Source organism: Seriola aureovittata, chromosome 9, assembly GCF_021018895.1.
Source record: "Seriola aureovittata isolate HTS-2021-v1 ecotype China chromosome 9, ASM2101889v1, whole genome shotgun sequence".
In the NCBI taxonomy this organism is placed as follows: Eukaryota; Metazoa; Chordata; class Actinopteri; order Carangiformes; family Carangidae; genus Seriola; species Seriola aureovittata.
Window position 1 is genome coordinate 12,745,622 of NC_079372.1, and position 21,340 is coordinate 12,766,961.

The following is a 21,340-nucleotide window of genomic DNA, read 5'->3' on the forward strand; positions in this document are numbered from 1 at the left end:
TGTACACCTTCCTATTATATCCCTTATGTAGTCAAATTTAGTGGATTTTATAGAGTCAGGTGGTGACACTCTTTAAAAGGATTAGGGGAATTGCGAACTGTATTACAATTTTTAGTGCTGTCTCTTGGTGTGCTTTCCTTTTCCAAATTTGTTCACCAACACTCAAACATTACCATCTAAGATTCTTTGGGTGGATAATTTAAAATCTTAATTAATCAGATTTTTTTCTCTTAAATGACAGCTGAAGCAGAAGAGGAGGGCAAAGACAGCACAGAGGAGCACAGAGACGACAGGGAGATTATGCAAATGTTAGAAATGAGGGTTGCGTACTGAGCCCTTTGTCATGAGGGAAATGTCAAGAGGAATGCCTTGAATACTCATTAACCTGAAACTCAGAGTGAAAAATTTGTCTGAAGAAGGGTTTTCCGCAACATTTTTAAATGTTTTGTATAGAAAATACAAACAGGATATTACTTATGTAAATGCACCTTATGAGATTATGATACTGTGGCTATCATTAGATATAACTATGATCAAGACAAAGTACTATAGTCTGTGTAATGAATTCATTCCATGTTTTCAGGCTTATTATGCCACAAAAAAAAAAGAATTACCAGAACAACTGAGCAATTCAATAAATACAGTGTTAGCATTATGCAAATTTGTAGCTTCCACAATATTTCAATACTTTTTTTATTCTAATTGTACTTTGTGTGAAAAAGAAAGACAAGAATAAAGGAAAGAAGAGAGGAAAGAAAGTAGGAAGTTGATGTCCCCTTAGTTCAACATGTTAAACCCAGGATCCCCTGTCAGGCCTCTGACAGCTGCTCCTCCTGCTTCAGGCCTCATTGAGTCCTGATGAATGTTGTATTAGGCTTCTAAAGGTTTAAAAGAGACATAAGGGGAATTTACTTTGGCTGTGTATCCACCTGTATCCTTTTTAGTTCACCCGTTACCCCAGCGCTATTCATATGGTGACATTATTGGCTCAATGTCATAAGTAATGAACTTTAGACTTCAGATACTTTTCATTGAAAGTAGTTTTTTTTTTTTTTTTTTTTTTTACAACAGTTCCACAACAGTTTTCATCTACATCAATTTTGCACATTGACCAGGTTTTGACCTAGTCTCGTTTAAGTTGTTGAGTAATGTGGGAAAACTGCTGTATATACAATACATATTTAACTTTTGCTATGACCTTAACAAATATAGGAAGAAATGATTCACTAAATCCAAACAGTTATATATTGATTAAATGTCCTCTTCTTGTTATGACTTCACTTGAGTTACATTGTTAGGCTGCCCTGCCCATTTAAGACTTATCTATTTTCCACTGTTCATAACCTTGTTTGATGAGCAGTTTGCAGCATTTCGCAAATGGTTTCATGTCTTTAAAACTGCCACAGCTACACTTTCAAGGGCTGCTTTGTGTTACTTTCAACCACCTGGAACTTGGTTCTTCAGACAGTTTGAAAATCAATGAAGGGTTTTAGCTGCAGGTGTGCAGAGAGAGAACGATTGTCAAGACTCTGCCACAGATCTTCCATTTGCATAATGTGCTTTATCTCTATCATGTCACAGTCTTCCCGAAAGTGCATGGCAGAATATCCCAAACTTCTCAGAACACAAAACTCAAACCTGTCGGTTTAGTTTATCAGCTTAAAGTTTTTCAGTTATCCTATCTAATCCTTTGCATTAAAATTGGCTTGACATACAATTTTTATCAGTGACATGTGATAAGTAGAAAGTTATAGTCTGCCATATGTGTGAATAAGATTTTCGTGTCTGTAGTTAAACAGTTAATACAATTAAGTTGTTAGGTTACTGCAGGGGCACCAGATGTTCTTTTGAATATTTAACCTCATCCACTGTGAGGGTAGAAGCATTCAGACCTCTATTTTGGCACAATAACAGTGCAACAAACGATTGTTCATTACTGTATCTTGGAGAAGTTGAATGTCTTGCTGATCTGGCCTCCACAGAAAGCTGTCCTGGGGCCTGCCAGAGGCAATATTAAAAGGTGAAGACACTATATCACAAAATGGATGAACCTCCAGGTAGTTGGATCCTGCTGCAGCTAAGGGCATCTAAGGTATCTGTGAACCTTGGTGCAGTCTGATGGTGCAGTACATTTTGGAAAGAAGCAAGGACTGGCAGTATCTTTGTGTCATATATGTGTGAAATATACATGCCCATATATACTATTTTAATTGGTAATGAGCCAGTGTACTAGTCTAGAAACACTTATCCTCTTCCTGTAACGTAACTTTGTATTGGTGTGCTCAGTTTGAGCTCTCTTGCACAAGCCCTTAGAAATCTACTTTTCCACTATTTAATAAGACTGACTCTTTAATCATTAATTCAAATCAAATCTCCATACCTACAGTATATCAGTGTTTTTGAGTAACATCATCAGGATTAGTGTCTCACTTCTCTTTATATTCTGGAGGGGAAAAGGCTAATTGCAAATGAAAACTTGTTACTTGCACAATTTTAAAATCTAAACTTTGAATGAAGCAGTTCTTACTAAGCACAAAGCCAACTGTAGGTCTTGAGAAGGGATGCAACGAAAGATTATTTTCATTATCGATTGATCTACTGACTGTTTTCTTCATAAATCAATTAATGTTTTCTCTAAAAACTGTAAGAAAATAGCAAAACACACCTGTCACAGTTTCCCACAGCCCAAGATGATGTATGCAGATTTCTTGTTTTATGCAATCAATAGTCCAAAACCCACAGATATTCAGTTTACTATTATATAAGACAAAGCAAAGTATAAAACCCTCACATTTGAGGATGGAACAAGCATTTATGCTTGAACATTGGATAAAACAATGTATCAGTCATCAAAATCATTGCCAATGAATCTTATGTTCATCACATAATCAATTAATCGACTAATTTTTGCAGCTCTACACTTTTTCTTATAATAGCATTTGATCTGCTAATAAGGACCTTAGATTTGGATTCATCATTTGATTAATACAAAAACATCTCACCACTTAGTTATTCACACCAAAATGAGCAGAGTCACATATAGCCACATGAACACTGGTACATGAAGTAGCAACTATACTGACATAAACAAAAAGCACCACTGACCATTCATACTGCTGCAGCTTTGTCTGCGACCACACTTAACTTGCTGCTGGCACTATCAGCAGGTTACAATGAAAGATACCAGCAAAGCCTAAGAGGCTATTTATCACATCTGGAGCACTGATAAATAATCCATTGTGATGTGCCACAGGTTAAAAGAAAAGATTTAAATTTAGAATGTGGTCAGAAATGTGTTCTAGCTACTGAAGCCATCATATTCCCTGATACACACTGACAGTCTAACATCAAATGTAGTTGCAGGGAAGTTTTCAGCAGCTCTATGACAATGTGAGAATGTGTACCTCAAGGCCTACTGTAGCCTGCTCTTCACCTGTACCCACACCTGATTAGACAGCACCATTAATGTTTGCTTCGCCTCATGAGAGGAAGCAGTATATACTTCAAACTCCTCAGCTAAGGTTTAATAACATTTTCATCTTAAGAGCTTTGCTATGTGGATTCTCCTTGGTAAGAGGAAAGTCCCATGGTTGTCAGGTGAGTTATTTTACCACAGTGCAGAAAAGCTCATTTCACAGTGCTTAGAGGCCTGTCTTTGATTTATAAATCATTTGAACTGTGAAGGAAAATGTCACTCAGTCATTTTGAAATCTAATTTATAGTTGCCCCAGAACCTGTTGCCATGTAGCATTTTCTCATTCAGGATCTGGGAGCTGTATTGCGAGAATGCTCTCCAGCAAAACCGCTCAATGGCCGACAATGACATGGAGTAACTATTCTCTCCTGAAGAATATAAAATGCATTATCAAAATTTCTTTATATGAAGTGTGTATCCTCAGGTTAAATTGCCACATTTGAACACATTCTTTTTGCCATTAACACAGTTAAGAACTTCACAGTTGCTGAAAAATAGGGCAGTGTTGGATTTCTCAAGCTCCTGCAGAGGCAGTGGGATCATTTGTGCTTACACCACCGAGTTGAAATAATCGTTTTTAATGTATGTCATGGTGGTGCATAAAAGTAAAACTCTTCCCTGTTGCTGCAGCAACAATGTCTCAAAGTTTATTTTTAACATAGTTGTACCAAAAGCTACAGCTCATATGAAGACATTTATTTTACACACATTTTGACAGACATATTATTTAGACTGAAGTTCCAAAAGAACCTTTGATATTCAGTGTTTTTATATTGAACTTTGTCAAATTTTGTGTTCTATCCAGTCAGGCTGTGGCAAGGGAATCCATCTTGGTTAAGGACTTGCATCAGAAGTGCCATTAATTTAAATCCTACAATACACTCGTATTGGTGGTTGACAACACAAACTATTTTAAACATCCCTTAAAATAATCAAGTTCTTCCACTAAAATGCATTGCAGTGGTAATAATGCATGGTTACAGGAAGCATCCAACTGAAGGAACAGTGAGGGATGAATAATATGTACAAAATAACATGTGCTGTCACTGCTGCTCTCTTGCCCTCCATGAGCTTCCCCTGCACTGTGGGGATAAATAGAGAATGCTCCCCCCCCCCCCGAGACTTACAGTCTGATGATATAGAGCAGAGTTGCTGACAGATGTAATACCACGACTGGTTGCCATTTGGCTTAGGAAAATAGCCATGCCAACAAATACTTTGAGTTTGATCCATCAACTTTGACGCTCGAATGTAACTATAATTCCACCCTGCTGAGGTCTCATACTTCCACAGATTGTTTGCGGAGTCATCAATACAAGCTTGAGTGGAAAATTTTCTTTGTTTGCAAGACCAAAGATTAGATCCATGCAGTTCATAACGCTCAATTTAACAGCTACTCCAGATTACAGCACCTGTTGTGGCATTGGAGTTCATCATTGCTCCCTTTCTTTATGTTTCTTATAATTAAGTCACATTAGCTCAAATTAATTGGCTCAGCTCTTGATGCAAGGATTTTTTTAGTAGGTTTGCCACTGGGTACGCATCTGTGGTCAAATGTTCAAACATGGGAACTACTGAACGCACTAGTATTTTTTAGATAGGTTAGATTAAATAGCTCTAGAAATTTGAACATCTAAAACTGAACAATTAACATTGAGACTGGTGATTTATATGCATAATGTTTTCGTAACATTACATCGAGAAAGCGCCACCTTTTTAGTATCACTGCTAAATTAAGGCCACTCGCCTTCATTGGCTTACAAATTACTACATAGTTTGTTTACATTGCGTCTCAGGCCAACTTTAGCTCTGCGTGAATGCAGTGTTGCCAGGGAAAAAAGTTGAATCAAATACATGCAAGTGCACATTTCTGGTAGATTACTTTGTAACTTGAACACTCCATTTTTACTGTTTAGCTCGTACATCGTTGGAACGAAAGGTAAAATTATTTAGATCTCCTGAAAGTTTTGAGGGAAGTAATATCTGTCCTCATAATATCATAAATCTTCATTGAATGTTTTGATGTTTGATAAAGCTTGAAACTCATGGATCTGCTACTCAAAATGGACGTCTTTGATATTATTTATTTGTCTTACCGGTACCTGAAACAAAACACAGCAATCAACACAACCCTTTGAATTTCTTTAAGGCAGCATCGTTTTTAGTCTAAACATCCAATCAGTCCCTCTTTCCAGCTTAGGTGTAAACCAAATATGCAAAGCAGTCTGCCTTCAACAGGGCTGAAGACCATACTGGGATTTCTGAATTAATCAGCAAAACAGTCTTCTTGTTTTCACAATTCAAAAATATTAACTTCAATTTGAAAAACGCTTATGAAACACTCGTGTCATGAACACTAAAGAGAAACCTAAATTCATCTGGACTAAAATAGAGCAGATCATGTTTCTAAAAGATACTGGCACCAGAAAACAAACATTGGTAAGATATGATAAATTACTGATCATAATCTAGAATTAAACCAAGATTAGGGACCATTTGAAAGACAGTAATGGGAATTACCCTGAAAGAGTATGTGTAAAATTAGGCAAACAATCTGAAACCTAGTATGCCATTAGGATAAGATGAAAACAAATATTTGTTACAGTCATACAATTACTGATGCAGCCAATGATTGTATAACATGATTTTAATTGAGGTATCTTTTTAGTAGAATTGGTGGAATACTCCTTTAAGAGAAACCACATAAGAAGATGCATCACAGTAATAACAGTCTTCTTTAATCCTATCTAATTTCACACATCACCATGTAGATGTCTTTCTTATTAGCATCAGAGCATCTCCCCATGAGTACATTTGAAACCCATTATAAAAGACTACACAGCAAACTGGAAAATTGCTTCCCATCATTTTGTTTCATGTTATGCTCCTTTGATACCCAAATATTCAGCAGCACCACTTTCTTTCAATGACATAGCAAAGCCAGGTTAAAGAGCCTCAGTGCGGTTAGTTATCAAAAAGAACAAAAACAATAGTGCCTTTGAAGTCTTTATGCTATCTGCGCTGACTGCTGGTTTCTTTACATGTCAGAGAACATTCACTGAGAGTTGAAGGACACCTCACATCAGCTTTGACTACCCAGTAATATAGATGTTCAAAGATTAAACCATATTGTAGGGAGATATTTTGTAGATTAATTAATTTTATTGTAACACTGCTATTGTTTTTTGTATTCATTGTAATTCTATTCTTATTATCTGACCGTATATCTTAGAACTTAATTTCATCCTCAGACATCGTGACCTGTCTCTAATTAAAAAAGAATAATTGAAAACACACAGCATTCAAAATATTTACAGCATGAATTCTGGGAAATCGTTTGAGGTGAAAATTTAGAAGCTGACTCAAATGATCTTTTGGGATATGACTAATACTTATTTTTGAAGTATATATTTTTTGGGGCTTTTATGCCTTTAATGGACAGCACAGTGGAGAGTGACAGGAAACAGGGAGGCAGAGAGAGGGGGAATGACATGCAGCGAAAGGCCGTCCGATGCGGGATTCGAACCGGGGCCAACTGCAGCGAGGACTGTAGCCTCTACACATGGGGCGCCTGCTTAAACCACTACGCTACACGACGCCCCGACTAATACTTATTTTGAGTAAACATTTCACTAGCAGTGTAGCTCTGTATATATGGCCTTATATTGTCAGATGCTTCTAACATTTTGCCTCCTGTTTCTTTATGAATGATTTGGCCCCTTTTCAATATAATAGAGACCAATTCAATACCACCACAATGTACAGTCTCAAAATGCACCATTGACATTGAATAGATTAAAAAACAAATTATCAACAAAAATTGTTATTTATATTGCACTACAATAATGTTTTTATAACGTATTTCATCATACAACACAGGTCTTTTCTATCTTTCTGGTCGATCTGTATATATTTAATCAATTCTCCAGTACAAATATTTAGTTACACCAGCAGAGCCAGACAGCGAGCATGTGTTTGTGTGCTGCTCAGTGATATCTGAGAGAGGAAACTTGACTCCTGACTAGCCTTACATTAAACCATATTTCAGCGTCATTTTCCCAGCCGTACACAATGGTGAACCCAAGGCTCATCACATCCAGTCCAACGCTGCTCTCTGATATTAACCTGTACACTCAGCAGCTCCATGATAAGTTGTCCGGGCTGTGCAGAAAATGCACGCAAACACATCCAGGCGTTTGAAATGAATTCAAAATGAACATACACTGTATACTCACATACACAATTTACACATGGTTGCTGTGGGAAGACTTCTTAGGTTCAGAAGGGTTATAGATGTGAAAGATGACACAGATGTTTGACATATTAAAGACAAACTGCAATGATACATAGGGGTCATTCATCTTCTCCAATCTAATATGAGAACCACACATGGTTCAAACGAAATGCAACCAAGTAATTCTCTCGTACAAATGGTATATTATTCTGTTGTGTTGTTTTTCCCATGTTGCAGGCAGGCGCAGGCCAGTTGCTGCTTTTAAATTCATCTAAGCCATCCTCATAATATCGCTGAAATTTGGTAGTTTTGGGTATATCTGTGGCTCGGCAGACTATAATAATTATAATGGGATATTATGCTGCAATTGATCCCCTGAGGAGGAATTCATTTCTTTTAATCCACTCAGTCCTGTACAGCGAGGTGAGAGCACAGCGACAGAACAGTGACAGAACAGCGCCTCAGGGACTGTGGGGGTTTAGTGTCTGGCTCCAGGACACCTTAGCAGGGTGGTTCCTGGAACAGGTGACCAAACCTGGGCCTTTTCAGTTCAGGTTCAGGTTGCTCTTTTACTCTCTCACACCCAGAAGTTCACTCCCACTCACTTGCAGCTGTACTTCTGATAAGAGGGGAAAAACACAATCTGTAAAAATAGATAATGAACCAATATTAAAACACAGCACATCTAGGGTAATATTTTGCTCCCAGGGATGTTGAGGGATTGTACCTGTACTGTGTTTTTCTTGGCTAAAATAATTTTCATCCGCCCATTTAGTTTCTCTCCCTCTCAGGGGTCTGAGCGTGTCCCAGCATGCACTGGATGAAAGGCAGAAAAACATTGGACAGGTTGCCAGTTTATCGCGAGCCTCTGATCAACTAATTTGCATAAATCATTTGGTATACAGTTTCCTAAATCAGAGGGGGATATGACTTATCTCCCTATTTAGTACTATCCACGTCACCTTGTTTTGGTTCCCCACATTTTGAGTTACTTTGATCTCATCTGAGAATATTTATGTAATGTGAACCACTGTGATCACACAACTGTGGCCGAGCATCGTTGTTCTGTACATTAGACTACTGGTCAGCAGCCAGATAGCATATACAGTACTATGAGTGGACTGATAGAGCCACATAGCTGTTCAAAGCGGATGGGGAATCAAAGCTGTGTGCGGCTCACACAGGCTTTCTAATTATTTACCAATTCTGTCTGTCGCCTAATAAATCAGATGCTGCCATGCAGCAAGACTAGCAGCTAGGGTGTTTTCATTCAATGTTGAAGAAAGTGACTATTCTTTAAGCCTATTGCCACTGAAGAATAACCATTAATTTAGTTTTAGTTCTCTGTATTTTTGATGCTATTAATGTTATTCAGTTGGAAATGATGCCTGCTTGTGTAGGTATTTCTACTAAGGGCATCCCAATAAAGAGACTATTTTTATTCCTGCACTTTCACCACAACGCCCACTTGGATATATTTTGTGTGCTTCTGCATTACTGTTCACCAAGCATGGGAGCTGTGCTGCTATCAGCCACAGTGCAAGGGAATATTTAATGTTTGTGGCAACACTGTCTCTCCCACTGGTGGGGAATATTAGTGTTGTGAGATATTAGGAGAGCAGAGACTGGGGCTGACAATGGAAGACACGAGAGAGGAGGCTCGCAGTCTCCTCAGCAACGGATATTTTTAGAGGTGGTTTTTAGACGAGGCTCAGATGCTAAGAGTGGTATAGGATGAGATTTGGGAGGGAAATATACTGATCATGAAGTTTTCAGCAGTAGATGCAGACGAAAGGATGCTTCAATTTGTCAGTTAATTCGACTTTGCACTTGCATACTTGGGTATACAGACAGATTATTAGTGTTTTGGCACAATGCAACAGGTCATCAGGACAATGAGAAAACTAGCTAAACATTAAGGTTAATGAATTATTATTTTTCGCCTTAAGCAGAACCCAGTTGTTGGGTTTGGTTTTAAACAAAACAACTGATTGTTAATCTGCAGAGATAATGTTCAGGTAATTTCAAGGCATATCTATAATTTATCAACAATTGATCCTGTATGTCTCTGGAGACACAAACAGTAAGGTGTTTTTCTGGGCTGCTACACATTTGTAATTAATTGCTTTATAATCGTTTCTCTTTATGTTCTTGTGTTTACAAAGTAACAGTAGGTGGGAAACTGTGGTCAGGCTGAGTCTGAGGGGAGTCTGATGAGAGGTTGTGTGGTGACAAGAGAAAGGGGGGAGTCTTAAAGTGGATTTTCCTGATTACATCCTGTCCAATCGTTAAATGGAATCTTGCAATGCGTTTTATTGAAATCTGATTCCTGTAAAGAGATTTGTTTCGTTAGCTAAAATTAACATGAATTATGTAATGAGCAAGACCCAGAATTACGAAGACCAATTAAAAGCCACTTAGGTTGTATTAAAATGTAATTTCAGAGCAGCTTGGCATAATTGAATCCACGTGTGAAAGGCTCTTCAGCATGCAACAACTGATTGTGAAAAAATATGTGACATTGTGAACCATGTTGGGGAAAGGTGTAGGATTAGCCCCAAAGAGAGGGGGCAAAAAACACACACACATTTCATACCTGGAGCAAGTAAGGATTGAATGTCTTGTTCAGTAGCTGCTCCTTGTCACGGGGTTTGAATTGACGTCCGTGACTCAAGGGACAATGTCTTTGACCATTCTATACTTAGAGAGGAACGGATGGACAGATGCACGGATGAATGGATGGTGTTAGCAATAAAACAAATTGCCGTGTCCACCCTTCAACTAACAAAGCTACAACACTGGGCTCATGGAGGGCTTTGTTGAATGTGCTTCAACTCCCAGAGGTTGGGTTCTTATCCCCTGGCCCTATTTCTATTCTCTCCGGAGGTTAAGCAACGCTGCAGCCTTCTGCCAGTGATGTGAGAGGAGAAGAAAAGCAAGGGATGAGTGCTCTGCTTCCACATAGCAGATGTTGGGGGAATGGGGGACTGAAGTACCAGTGAGCCAAAGACATAGAATCTAATGATTGATAGAGTCTCTGAGAGCAGAGAGCTGCTGCTGTGCCGCTGCTAAATTTCCCATGTGCCTGTCTGGGTAGTGTAAGTGTAATGACACTGAGAGGTAGACAGATAAACCTCTGCCTCACTTTAATCAAAGACTCAACAATGAGAGGCACTTAGATTGTAGAATGATGCACAAATACCGTCAACTGAGAAACGCTTCATTTGTATACTGTTTCTTACATTGAGTTTCACAGTACACGTAGAAACAGAAATATGCACACGCAGATTTAAAAGGCCGATGGTTCCGCTTTATAAATCTCAATCACTGTGGAAATGAACACGTGGATGAGCCTCATTTCCACTCCCACAGTTTGTCCAAAATGGATATATATATATATATATATATATATATATATATATATATATATATATGCTCTTAATCCACCATTTACATATTTTTGCCTACAACAATAGTTTTAACACCTTTCAGTGAGAAGAATGGCAAACAAGGAGCACAATTTCAAAGAGTGTCGTATTGCTGGTTCTTTGCTACTGAACAATAGAGGAGTTGTCATTGCACACTACCATTACGTACAGCTCTATTTATAACGCACATATCATTGATCTGTCGCTGATGTACCAGAGATTCAGTCACTATCATTAAAGATCAGTATTTTGTGTACAGCACTCATAGCCAAAACCTTCTTTACAAGGTCTTTCACAATTAAAGGATAAAAGGAAAAATGATGAAGTCTAACACTGCACCTCACGCTGTGTCTTTGCCTCACCGTAGTGAAAAAAAAGCCTTAATGATAACTTTACTTTAAAACCTCTCTTTGTATTTTGTCCTTGTATTTCTGTTCTGTAGACTAAAGTGGTCTGCTGCACAGCTGTGTTGAATCAGGTCATTGCCTTGATTGTCTTGTATATAAGCACCTTTTTGCTAACACTCTTCATGCTCTGATGAAGGCCTATGGCTGAAAATAGCTATGAAAATTTGAAGTTCTACAAGTATTTTTTGCTTCAATGGTGTGTCACCTTTTTCCACTTTTGAAGTGATTTAATTTTTGAGATTGAGCAGCCAAAAGGTTGCACACTTGTTTCCCTTTTTTGGATATCTCTGTCTCACGTCTCCTTCCCCTGCACCCTCCCTTCAACTCTCCTCATAGTTGGAAAACCTCAAACAATGTTTTATTATTAGATCCTGTCTTTTCACCTTACTTTTCCATCCACCTTAGCATGTCACCCTTGGGGCAAGCTAAAAAAAAAAAAAAAAATAGTGTACAACTAGTCTGAAGTATGTCTGAGGTGAAAGCATGGAAATATCCCCCTACAACACACAATAACAAGACATGGGCCAGTACACACAAAGGAATGAGTCTATTTCTCTAGTGACGGAACTGCTAATCCATTAACCAGCCAAGTGAATGTATAAGCCAGGACTGTCGTGTTGTAGTTGTGACATGCAGGATCACAAGAAACCTAAACACACAGCCTTTCTGGAAAAACTGCCCGAGTAAAATAGCGAAACCACGGGTTTGAAGAAAAAAGAAACATCATTAAATTCATCCACAGTGTACAATCAAACAATGGTGCAAGGCCACTGACTGAAGCTCCTCACTGACTTAACCGGAAGTGACTTTTAGTCCCCATGAGCAAAGTAGCACAACATCATTGTTAATTTAATGGCATCCCCCTTTTCTTTACTCATATTTCTAGTTTCCCAGCCTATTAGTATCTGAGCTGGGGCCAGGCTTTGTTTTATGGTGCGAGTCTGGCTGCTATGAACTGAACTAGAGGGTATTAGTCCTGCATTGATTGTTCATTGGGCTGGCTTTGCTTTGGGTCACGAAAGGGAAATTCATTAGCATGCACTTACTCTCTGTGGCATTTTGGCATGGTGACAAAACAGTTATCCTGAAATGTTGCATTGGGAATTAAAAAGACTTGGCTTGTTGGTAACCAGGGGACGTCCCCTGCTGTCTTTAGACTTGTGTTCAGTACCAGAGCATCTCTATGGGTGAGGACTCTCTTTATATTAGGTATTGTGCTAGCCAGTGAGGTAAACTAAAGTAATCAATTTTATTGGACAATACTGTAGGCATACCAGCATGTAATCAATTGACTGATTAAACTGGAAATTTAGGTTAATTATTTCATGTTCCTTTTCTCTCTCTGTTTCAAAGATGGCTTCAGTCAAGAACCAGAATTTAGAGGAAGAAATTTAGCAAATACTAGTTTGAACAAAATTAAACAACCTGTGAAATAATAAAATGACTCCAAACAAATGGAACCAGTTTTCAATTAGAAAATGTATGTACTTCCAAATTCCCCTGGCCTCACTGACAGGGCCATAAACTGAATTGATGGGTCTCCGTGTCTTAAAGTTGCCCCTTGTGGTCCAAGAAAAGATTTTTTTTAATACCTTACATCCCTCATGCTGTGAAATATTGCACCTGTACACATTTAATAGTGCATCTATCATAAAAAAAAGTCCCAAGGACTGAAACAGATTTGTGTGAGTTAAAAAAAAAAAAAAAAGAAGACTTCAACAGATATTTCTGGGTGACCACGAGTTTGAAAAAGACTCACCTGAAACTGCAGCATTAATATACAGTTGAAGTTAAAATCTCAGATAATGAGATCTGTTCTGATCTTTTATAAAAGAATACATTTTTTTTTTTGTCTTTTAAACTTTTCTCTTTTGTCTTCCAATTAGGTGGTCTGTGCATTTCACAGTCTGTGAAAATACCACGAGAACCAAGAGCTGGAGAGTTTGACAAGATCATCCGCAGGCTGAGTGAGAACCCTAATGCCCGAGTGGTCATTATCTTTGCCAATGAGGATGACATCAGGTGAGCACAGTGGAATCCTAATTGCTGTCAATTAACATAACAGCTAACTTTACTTTTCTCAGCCACTGTTTGATACTTGCTTAATAACATTTACCTGCCAGTTTTTTTTCCTTAGGTGAAAATGAGTTTTTAAAAGGTTGAAGTAAAGCAGTTTAACAGTTTGCAAAATCTGCAACCGTCTAAAGTGAGAAATGTTGCCTAGTCATGTCTTTACCTGAGGCTGCCTTTGAAGCCAACGTTAAAATGTCACAAATGTCTCTGTGTGTATAAAGAAATTAAACTGCCCTTTTCTGCTACCCACATGTTAATATTTATAAGTTATAAATGGCAAATATGTTTATATTTGGGTTTATTCACATTTACTTAAGTCTTGTAACTGAAGGAATTATCACAGGTATGTTACAAGCAAGTGAAGTAGTTTATAAACATAAGTCTAATGCTACTTACCTAAATAAAAGATTCTGTACCTGTACTTAAGTAAAATTCCAGACTGTTAGTTGTAACTGTGGTATTAATATACAACTGTTATTTTTTGTTGTGGGTGTGTCAGAGAGGGGTTGATTGGTCTATTTTGAAGCCATATTTTATGATGGTGTTATAGTGTATTGCATTTCATTACACTGAAAGGTGTTTCTAATATTTTGTCCACTCCCTTAAGTCCTTTCTATCTGAATAATAGCTTCATCATCTAATCTGCTGACCCCATCTATTTCAGTGTGACCATACTATACGAAAGTGAGATTAACAGCTTCCTTGTGGGGACAGAAATGTATTAATTTAAATTAATTATCTAATATTAGCCTAAGACAGATAGTGTGTATTAAGAATGAATGAATCAGCTGTAGGCTGCATCAACACACAAAGCACTGTTGTGGCTCTGTAAGGCAAAATGTTTCCCAGCAACCAGTCAGCAGGCCAGTGTGTTCCTAGTGGAAGTGGGCAGTGATTTGGGGTGGTCTCTTGATGATGACCAGGGCAGAAGTCCCAGGGCTCATTGACTTAATCCAGTCCTGATAACGGGTAATAGTCTGGATATATAGTAATTACAGAAAGCCAGGGGGATTTTAGCACTGCATGCCTGCTCTATCCTTGAACCCAGCCAGTGTGAGCTGGCCGCAGCCTAATAAGAACCAAAAATGCCTACATAGAAAGTATAAGAGACCAGAGCAGTTTTGATGGAGCCCTTTAATGTGATACTTAACCAGTGATTTTGTTATAACGGTTATAAAGAATTTGGAAAATAATTCTGGGTCAGCCTTTCATAACCAGGTAGGTAGGTGGGAAAAATAACATGGTCTCATAACATTTAATGAGATAATCACAAATTCTAAAAAAAAAATAAAATAAAAAAAAATAAAAACAAGTCAATAATTAAAACTAATAAAATTAATTTAATTAAACCACTGTTGGTTTTGTACTTCCTTTATATAACATTTAATTCCTCCACCAGATTAATTTACAATAACACATATTAAACATGTCATTTTGACCTTTTCATCACCTCAAACTTTTAATGGTTTAGGAAAATAAAGTGTCACGTAATATTTAAAACTGCTATAATTAATATTTTTACATTAACACTGGATGGAAATTAATGTGTAATGTGAACAACCTAAGAGGCCAAAAAACAACTAATGTAAGTAGCAAAGTAACAAACAAGTAGCAACTTTGTTTAAAAGGTGACACTGAGGTTTTATTGGAACATAATTACAATTTTATTCACAGTAAAGAACTTAATGTGAGATGGGAACTGAACCTGGGTTGTCAAAGTTGAAGGGAAGTGTATACGCCCATCCACGACCTGACACAACACCTTTACTTTTCAGTGTGTTATTTTTATATCAGACTTGTCAGGCTGTCTAGTCATGTCTCTGTTATGTAATCTCCTGACAGGGGGAAAATCTATTTCTTTCATTTTACCTACATGGAGCATATAATTGCATGACATTGCAAGACATGCTCATTTTGCTAAATTTCTGGAGAGCAGACTCGGGGGAAAAATCATTACCAATCAAACATAAATCCTTGGGGTGATAAAAAAGGTAAAGAGACAAAGTTAGTAGGATGACTCACTGCTCGCCCACTCTACATTTTACAAAAACCTGTAATAATTATTTTACAAGGTTATAACGTCCTTCTTCATGCAACTATTATATTAGATGTTAAAGCAGTGTCTGTCGTGTAAAAAAGCTGATGGTGTGTACAGCACAATATGATGCTTAATATTTTTTTTTTTTTGCTCTAGCATCTTTGGGGTAATATAAGGGTCGGTAATGCTTCACATGCCAGGTGGATGAGTTTAAATTTTATGTTGCTGTGCTCAAGCTTTCTTGATGTAACTCTGCTGCTACAGCAGAGCTTGCAGGCAGTTTTTTACGACTCCCAAAACTTACTTCCATTGGCAACAAGCCTGGACAAAAGTGGCGAGGGTGTCATTCTGCCACAGCCAGGAAGAACTCCCCTGCACTGGGAATGGCTACAGTGTCTATGGAGGCTTTTCATGTCTACTAAAGTGCCTCAGTACAACTTTGTCCAGACTCAGAATAGAATATACTAGTCATGGAATCAGCCAGCTACACTTCCTCTTTAAGTAGGTCTCTCATAGGTGACATGTGACTGTATGTGCAATTAAATATATCAGAAAATAAATGAAAAAACTGACAATGCAACATTATATGGTCTAATTATACATCCCTCTCCTTCTCTGTCCCAAAGGCGGCTCCTTCAAGCGGCTAAAAAGGCCAATCAAACAGGCCATTTCATCTGGGTGGGTTCAGACAGCTGGGGCTCCAAAATTTCCCCAATTCTGAACCAGGAAGAAATGGCAGAAGGGGCTGTCACCATCCTACCAAAACGACAGTCCATCAAAGGTATTCATTACTCATTTTAACAACAATTTATCTTGATTCTTATGACACTTCTCCGCTTATTCTTAGCATATGTTTGCCTCCACTAATCATATGTAATTTCTACATTCAACATAAATTATTTCAAAGGGAAGTCCTTCTATTGTGTATTTTCTCCCACTTGCAGCCACATTGAACATAAAGTGTTGTGATTTGACAGTTCATTCCTTTCATACGGATTAAATCAATGATGTGCCACATCATGTATTTTCCTTATGTCATCTTTGTATATGTAGAGCTTAGGGTTGGGCCGATGGACGATGATTTTGGTGATGGGCAATCATCAGAGCCATCACTGATAGCTCATGCCTTTGCCAATATCGACGATAGTTGGCATTGCTATCATTATTTGTAGCATTAAAAGAATATTAAATTTACCCTCCCATAGTTTGACATATATAACTGTATAACCGATGCTTGCAACACCAACCAGCACATCACGCATACACACACACACACACACACACACTCCGACCAACTGACTATCACTGAAGGAGGGAGAGATCGATAGACAAAACACTTCAGTTTCTTAGCCTGCTGCTTTTCATGATTGTAAATAGAACTTTTGGACAGACAATGTGAGAGAGAGAGAGAGAGAGAGAGAGAGAGAGAGAGAGAGAGAGAGAGAGAGAGAGAGAGAGAGAATTCATTAATGATGGTAAAGTGTGAATTAAGTTGTCAATGGATAGTAATAAATTTAATTATATAATAAAAGTGCAGTTTAATGTAGCCATGTGAAAACAACATAAATACAGAGTCTGATGTTATTTCAGTGCTACTAAATAATTGCATGCTCCTCTAAGGCTTTTGTCAATTTTGCATTTGCACTTGAATAATGCTTTTAAAATCTCATGGATACACAATTCAAAGTCAGCTCAGTGAAATGAGAGTCCTTCACATTTACTTTCAAAGACCTAATACTCAGGCACTGTGACTTCATTTGAACTGATTCACAGTTTTTTTGTTTTTTATTTGGCTGCTTCTGCTCTGGTAAATCTTAGTCTGGGATTTCAGAAACAATAAATCCTTGGCTCATTTGAAATCATCAGCAAAGGTATCCACTTGAACCATCAGCAACAGAGTTAAAATTTTGCTTATGAAGGTGTTTAAATGGATGGTGACCTTACCCTGACACAGAGAGCCAATTCAAATGCAAAAATGTAAGAGATAAAATTCTAAGAGTAACTGTCACCTATTTCTTTCAGGTTTCGATCGCTACTTCATCAGCCGCACATTAGAAAACAACAGAAGGAATATCTGGTTTGCAGAGTTCTGGGAGAATAATTTCCAGTGCAAGCTTAGTCGGCACGCTGTGAAGAAAGGATCCGGCATCAAAAAATGCACAAGTGAGTCTACACTTAAAAGCAGTGAAGGCACAATGGAAAGCATTCAATCAATGACCAAGTATATTGATTGAGTCTGCTGTGAATACATTACGTGTGGGGGTGTGTGTGTGTGTACTTGCTATGCAAAGGTGAATTTATTTGTCATCAGGGAGAAAACAATCACACTTCTCTAAATTAGGTTAAGTGTAATGGGTGTAGATAAGTGAATGGGAATCTTTATTTTCGTCCGACAGAAATTAATGTTCCCATTACTTGTCTGTTGGCTACTTCAATTTGCATTTGGGCGACAATAGCAATCACAAAACTATGTCACCGCATGCGCTGAAAACATAATCAATAGTAAATCCAATCAGCCCATTAGAAACAAGCTTTCATGTCATTAAGATCAGTGGTCTCTCCATGCCTGTCTCCCACCCAACTGTGCAGTGCAAGTGAGTAATTTAATGCTGGCAACTGTAATGTTTCTAGGCAATTCATCCCTCGTATCTGTATCTTGGAGTAACATATAACCCAAAAATCAGCCCTTGAGAAGCGGTCTGTTGTCTTCTATTCAGAAATGTCTATTAGCTTCTAAGACTGTGCCTGTCCTCTACTTTTTCAGCCTTTGTAACTTATACTGCTCATGTTAGAGTCCAGTCCTAACGTACTGTGTGCTGCTTACAAAAAGATATAGTAACACATTGTTCAGTTATGCACATTATTATAAACAACTGGGTACATTTCCATTAAAGAAAATACCCGTACATTGGTGTTCAGAAGAGTAGGCGATTTTTATGTGTCTGCTTGGATTTGAATGTCTGGCTCGGGTGACTTCTCTCGCCCCCTCCTAACTGTGGTATAGAACAGGTCAAAACAGGCAAGACTCCAAGGTCTATTATATATGTTGACCCCCCAAGCTGTGGCAGCAGTTGCCACACCGAGCATAAAAAGCAGAACAATGGCTAACTGTAGCCCCAGTTTGTGCCTTTCACACATAACTACTAGTTGCAAAGCTGGTTCATGTAAGCGTTGGCGTACATGAACAAGATATACCCTTCTGCATTGGCATTTAACATAACACATGGGCCCACCGATAACTGAGCTACATTCAGAGCTTAGCAAGCTATTTAGAGCTGACAAAGAGTAATGTTAATCACAATAAACAAGTTGGCTATGGCTACAAACTGACACTCCACCATAGACACAGAGACACACGGGGTGGGGGCTCCTCTCGTAGGAGGGCTGCTAAGGCAGGTACAACACTGATACCCTCAAAGGAAGTCTTAATAAATGCCTAGCTATTCATGGATTGTTAGCTCTGACTACCTGCTGTACATTGCTGTGGACGCTGCACTGAGCAGTGGTCATTCAGTGTGACCCATGTACCCTGACCCCCCCCCCGTGTCACATACGTAGCAACGAGGCCACGCAACCCACAGTTATTGTTCCCCCACTCTTTTGTTGCTTATTTTTAAATATGCTGCGAGGGAGAGTTCTGACAGAATTTGAGGTTGCAGTTACCCTTTAAAGTCACATTATGTGTTTATCTCCGCAGACTTTAGGTGGAAACAAGGTTGAAGATCAACCGTCATTGCCTGTTGTTGAACCATAATGGTAATTATTTACACAGATATTACATAATGGTATTAAGTATTGTTGTAGGTAGCTATACTGACATTAGATATGAGAAAAGTTGAGAGTTGTTGAACTTAAATGACTTTATGTGGTTCAAAAGAGAGCCATTTACTTTTTATCTGGAAGGAGAATTTTTTGAGATTTTGAGAACTGATCGTGCAGCACGAGTTGTATTGAATCTCTTTGTGATCCTCATAAAACAGAATGAAGATATTGTGGCACTCTCATATTGGGAAAGCAATATCAGTGCAATATGTAGAACAGATGGTATAGTATCTGTGTAGATAAAATGTGAACATTTTCCTGACAGTTGTTTTTATTAGAAATATTACATTAGTCATTTTTACTTGAGGACATCACATAATAAACACTGCATTTCATTGTTTAGTGTTGTTCAGTCAGGGGATCTTGTATAATTTTATCTTCTGGCTTCCTCATCCATCTGGTATAGGACACTGCAACCTCAAAATGTCACCAAACAGAATCGGTACAATAGATGAACAGGCAAAGCTAACCAATTAAGCAGAGATTTAATTGTCAGCTCCCTCAACAACACTGTGTCCCTTGGCAAAAGAAAGAGATGCTTCCAACAATCCACACTCGCAGGTTTCAGGAGAAAACGTAATCTTAAATGATTTCTGTATCTATCAGTTGTCATGGTGGCTGCTCTTGAGCTAAATTGCTGCAGCCCCTTTTCTTCCTCAGAGTAGTCTCCAAGGGACAGTAAATTTTTACAGGCTTGAGGTACAAACAGTTCACTTTTGCAAGTACTATGGCTATCCTCATTGTTCCCTTTGTAGGCACAATCAGTTCCTGTCCCCACTGTTGGTGTTTCCTAGTCGCAATAATACTGTATGGGATAGACCATGCATTGTATATCAAGTAACAAGTTACAAGCAAATTTTAGGAGAAATTTAAAACCTACACAGTGTTTTTAATAACAGACTTGATAAATAGAAAAAGTAAATTCCTTTCTTGAAAAATCTGCGGAAGGCTGTAATCAACCATTCGGGACGGGGAAATGATATTCTTAAAGTACTAACATGATTACACTGGCATGTAATTATTCTGTTTGTGTGATATCAAAGCTTTTAATCGCACAATACAAACCACTGGCAACTGATTTATGTGCCATAACAACATGGTAGTAATAGATCATCCTCCAGGACTAAGACATTTAAGTGTATCTGACTTAGAGTGCAAGGAAAACAACATAGAGTGCAAATATATAATTCTCATCCTATTGCTGCATTATTTCCCAGTGTTGTTGTATTTGCTGCCACAGTGGCCAAGGTTTACTTTGTAGTTTCAAATCTACATTGTCATCACTCTGTACATGCAGCAAAACACTATAAGAGTACCTCTACACAGGTCACAACCTACTTTAAATTTTTTATGCTGAAACATGTTAGGTGCATCAATCAAAAAGGCAACATTACTATTGGCATTAGTTATAACTGAACTGTGATATTTAGAGATGATTTGGAAAATGTCTCACACATCACATGCAGTAAGAATGACAACAGCGGCCACTCAAAAATTCACAACTCAAAATTCTTGGTAATCTTTGAAACAATGGATCCTTGAATTCACACAGAGGTGGACAAAAGATGGTTTCTAATTTTTTGCTGAAATGACGATTGTCGCCAGGAGATTTTATCAGCTGTAGCTAGTTAGCTCAAGGTAGCCTCAGTGAGTTGGTTGAAAACACTGTCTTCAGCTGACTGGTTTTAAAATGAGAATATTGTAAAGGTTTCTTTATGCACCTCATGACTACATACAATATAGTGGTAAGTGACTGCGGCTAGGGTTGATCATCCCAGGCAAACAGTAGCAATCTTCACCAGACAAAGATCCAGGTATGAGACACATATTTAAATAAATGCTATTGGTCTCATACTGCAGCAT

General features: G+C 38.1%; 1 protein-coding gene across 1 annotated transcript in view; it reads left to right on the forward strand.

Moving 5' to 3' along the window:
* The window catches only part of LOC130174663 (metabotropic glutamate receptor 4-like), a 175,373-nt gene that overhangs the window by 125,258 nt on the left and 28,775 nt on the right, over positions 1–21,340 (forward strand). Inside the window, exons 4-6 of the mRNA XM_056384732.1 lie at positions 13,431–13,566; positions 16,282–16,436; positions 17,678–17,818. Of these exons, the coding sequence (XP_056240707.1) occupies positions 13,431–13,566; positions 16,282–16,436; positions 17,678–17,818 (432 nt within the window). The remainder of the gene's footprint in view (positions 1–13,430; positions 13,567–16,281; positions 16,437–17,677; positions 17,819–21,340) is intronic.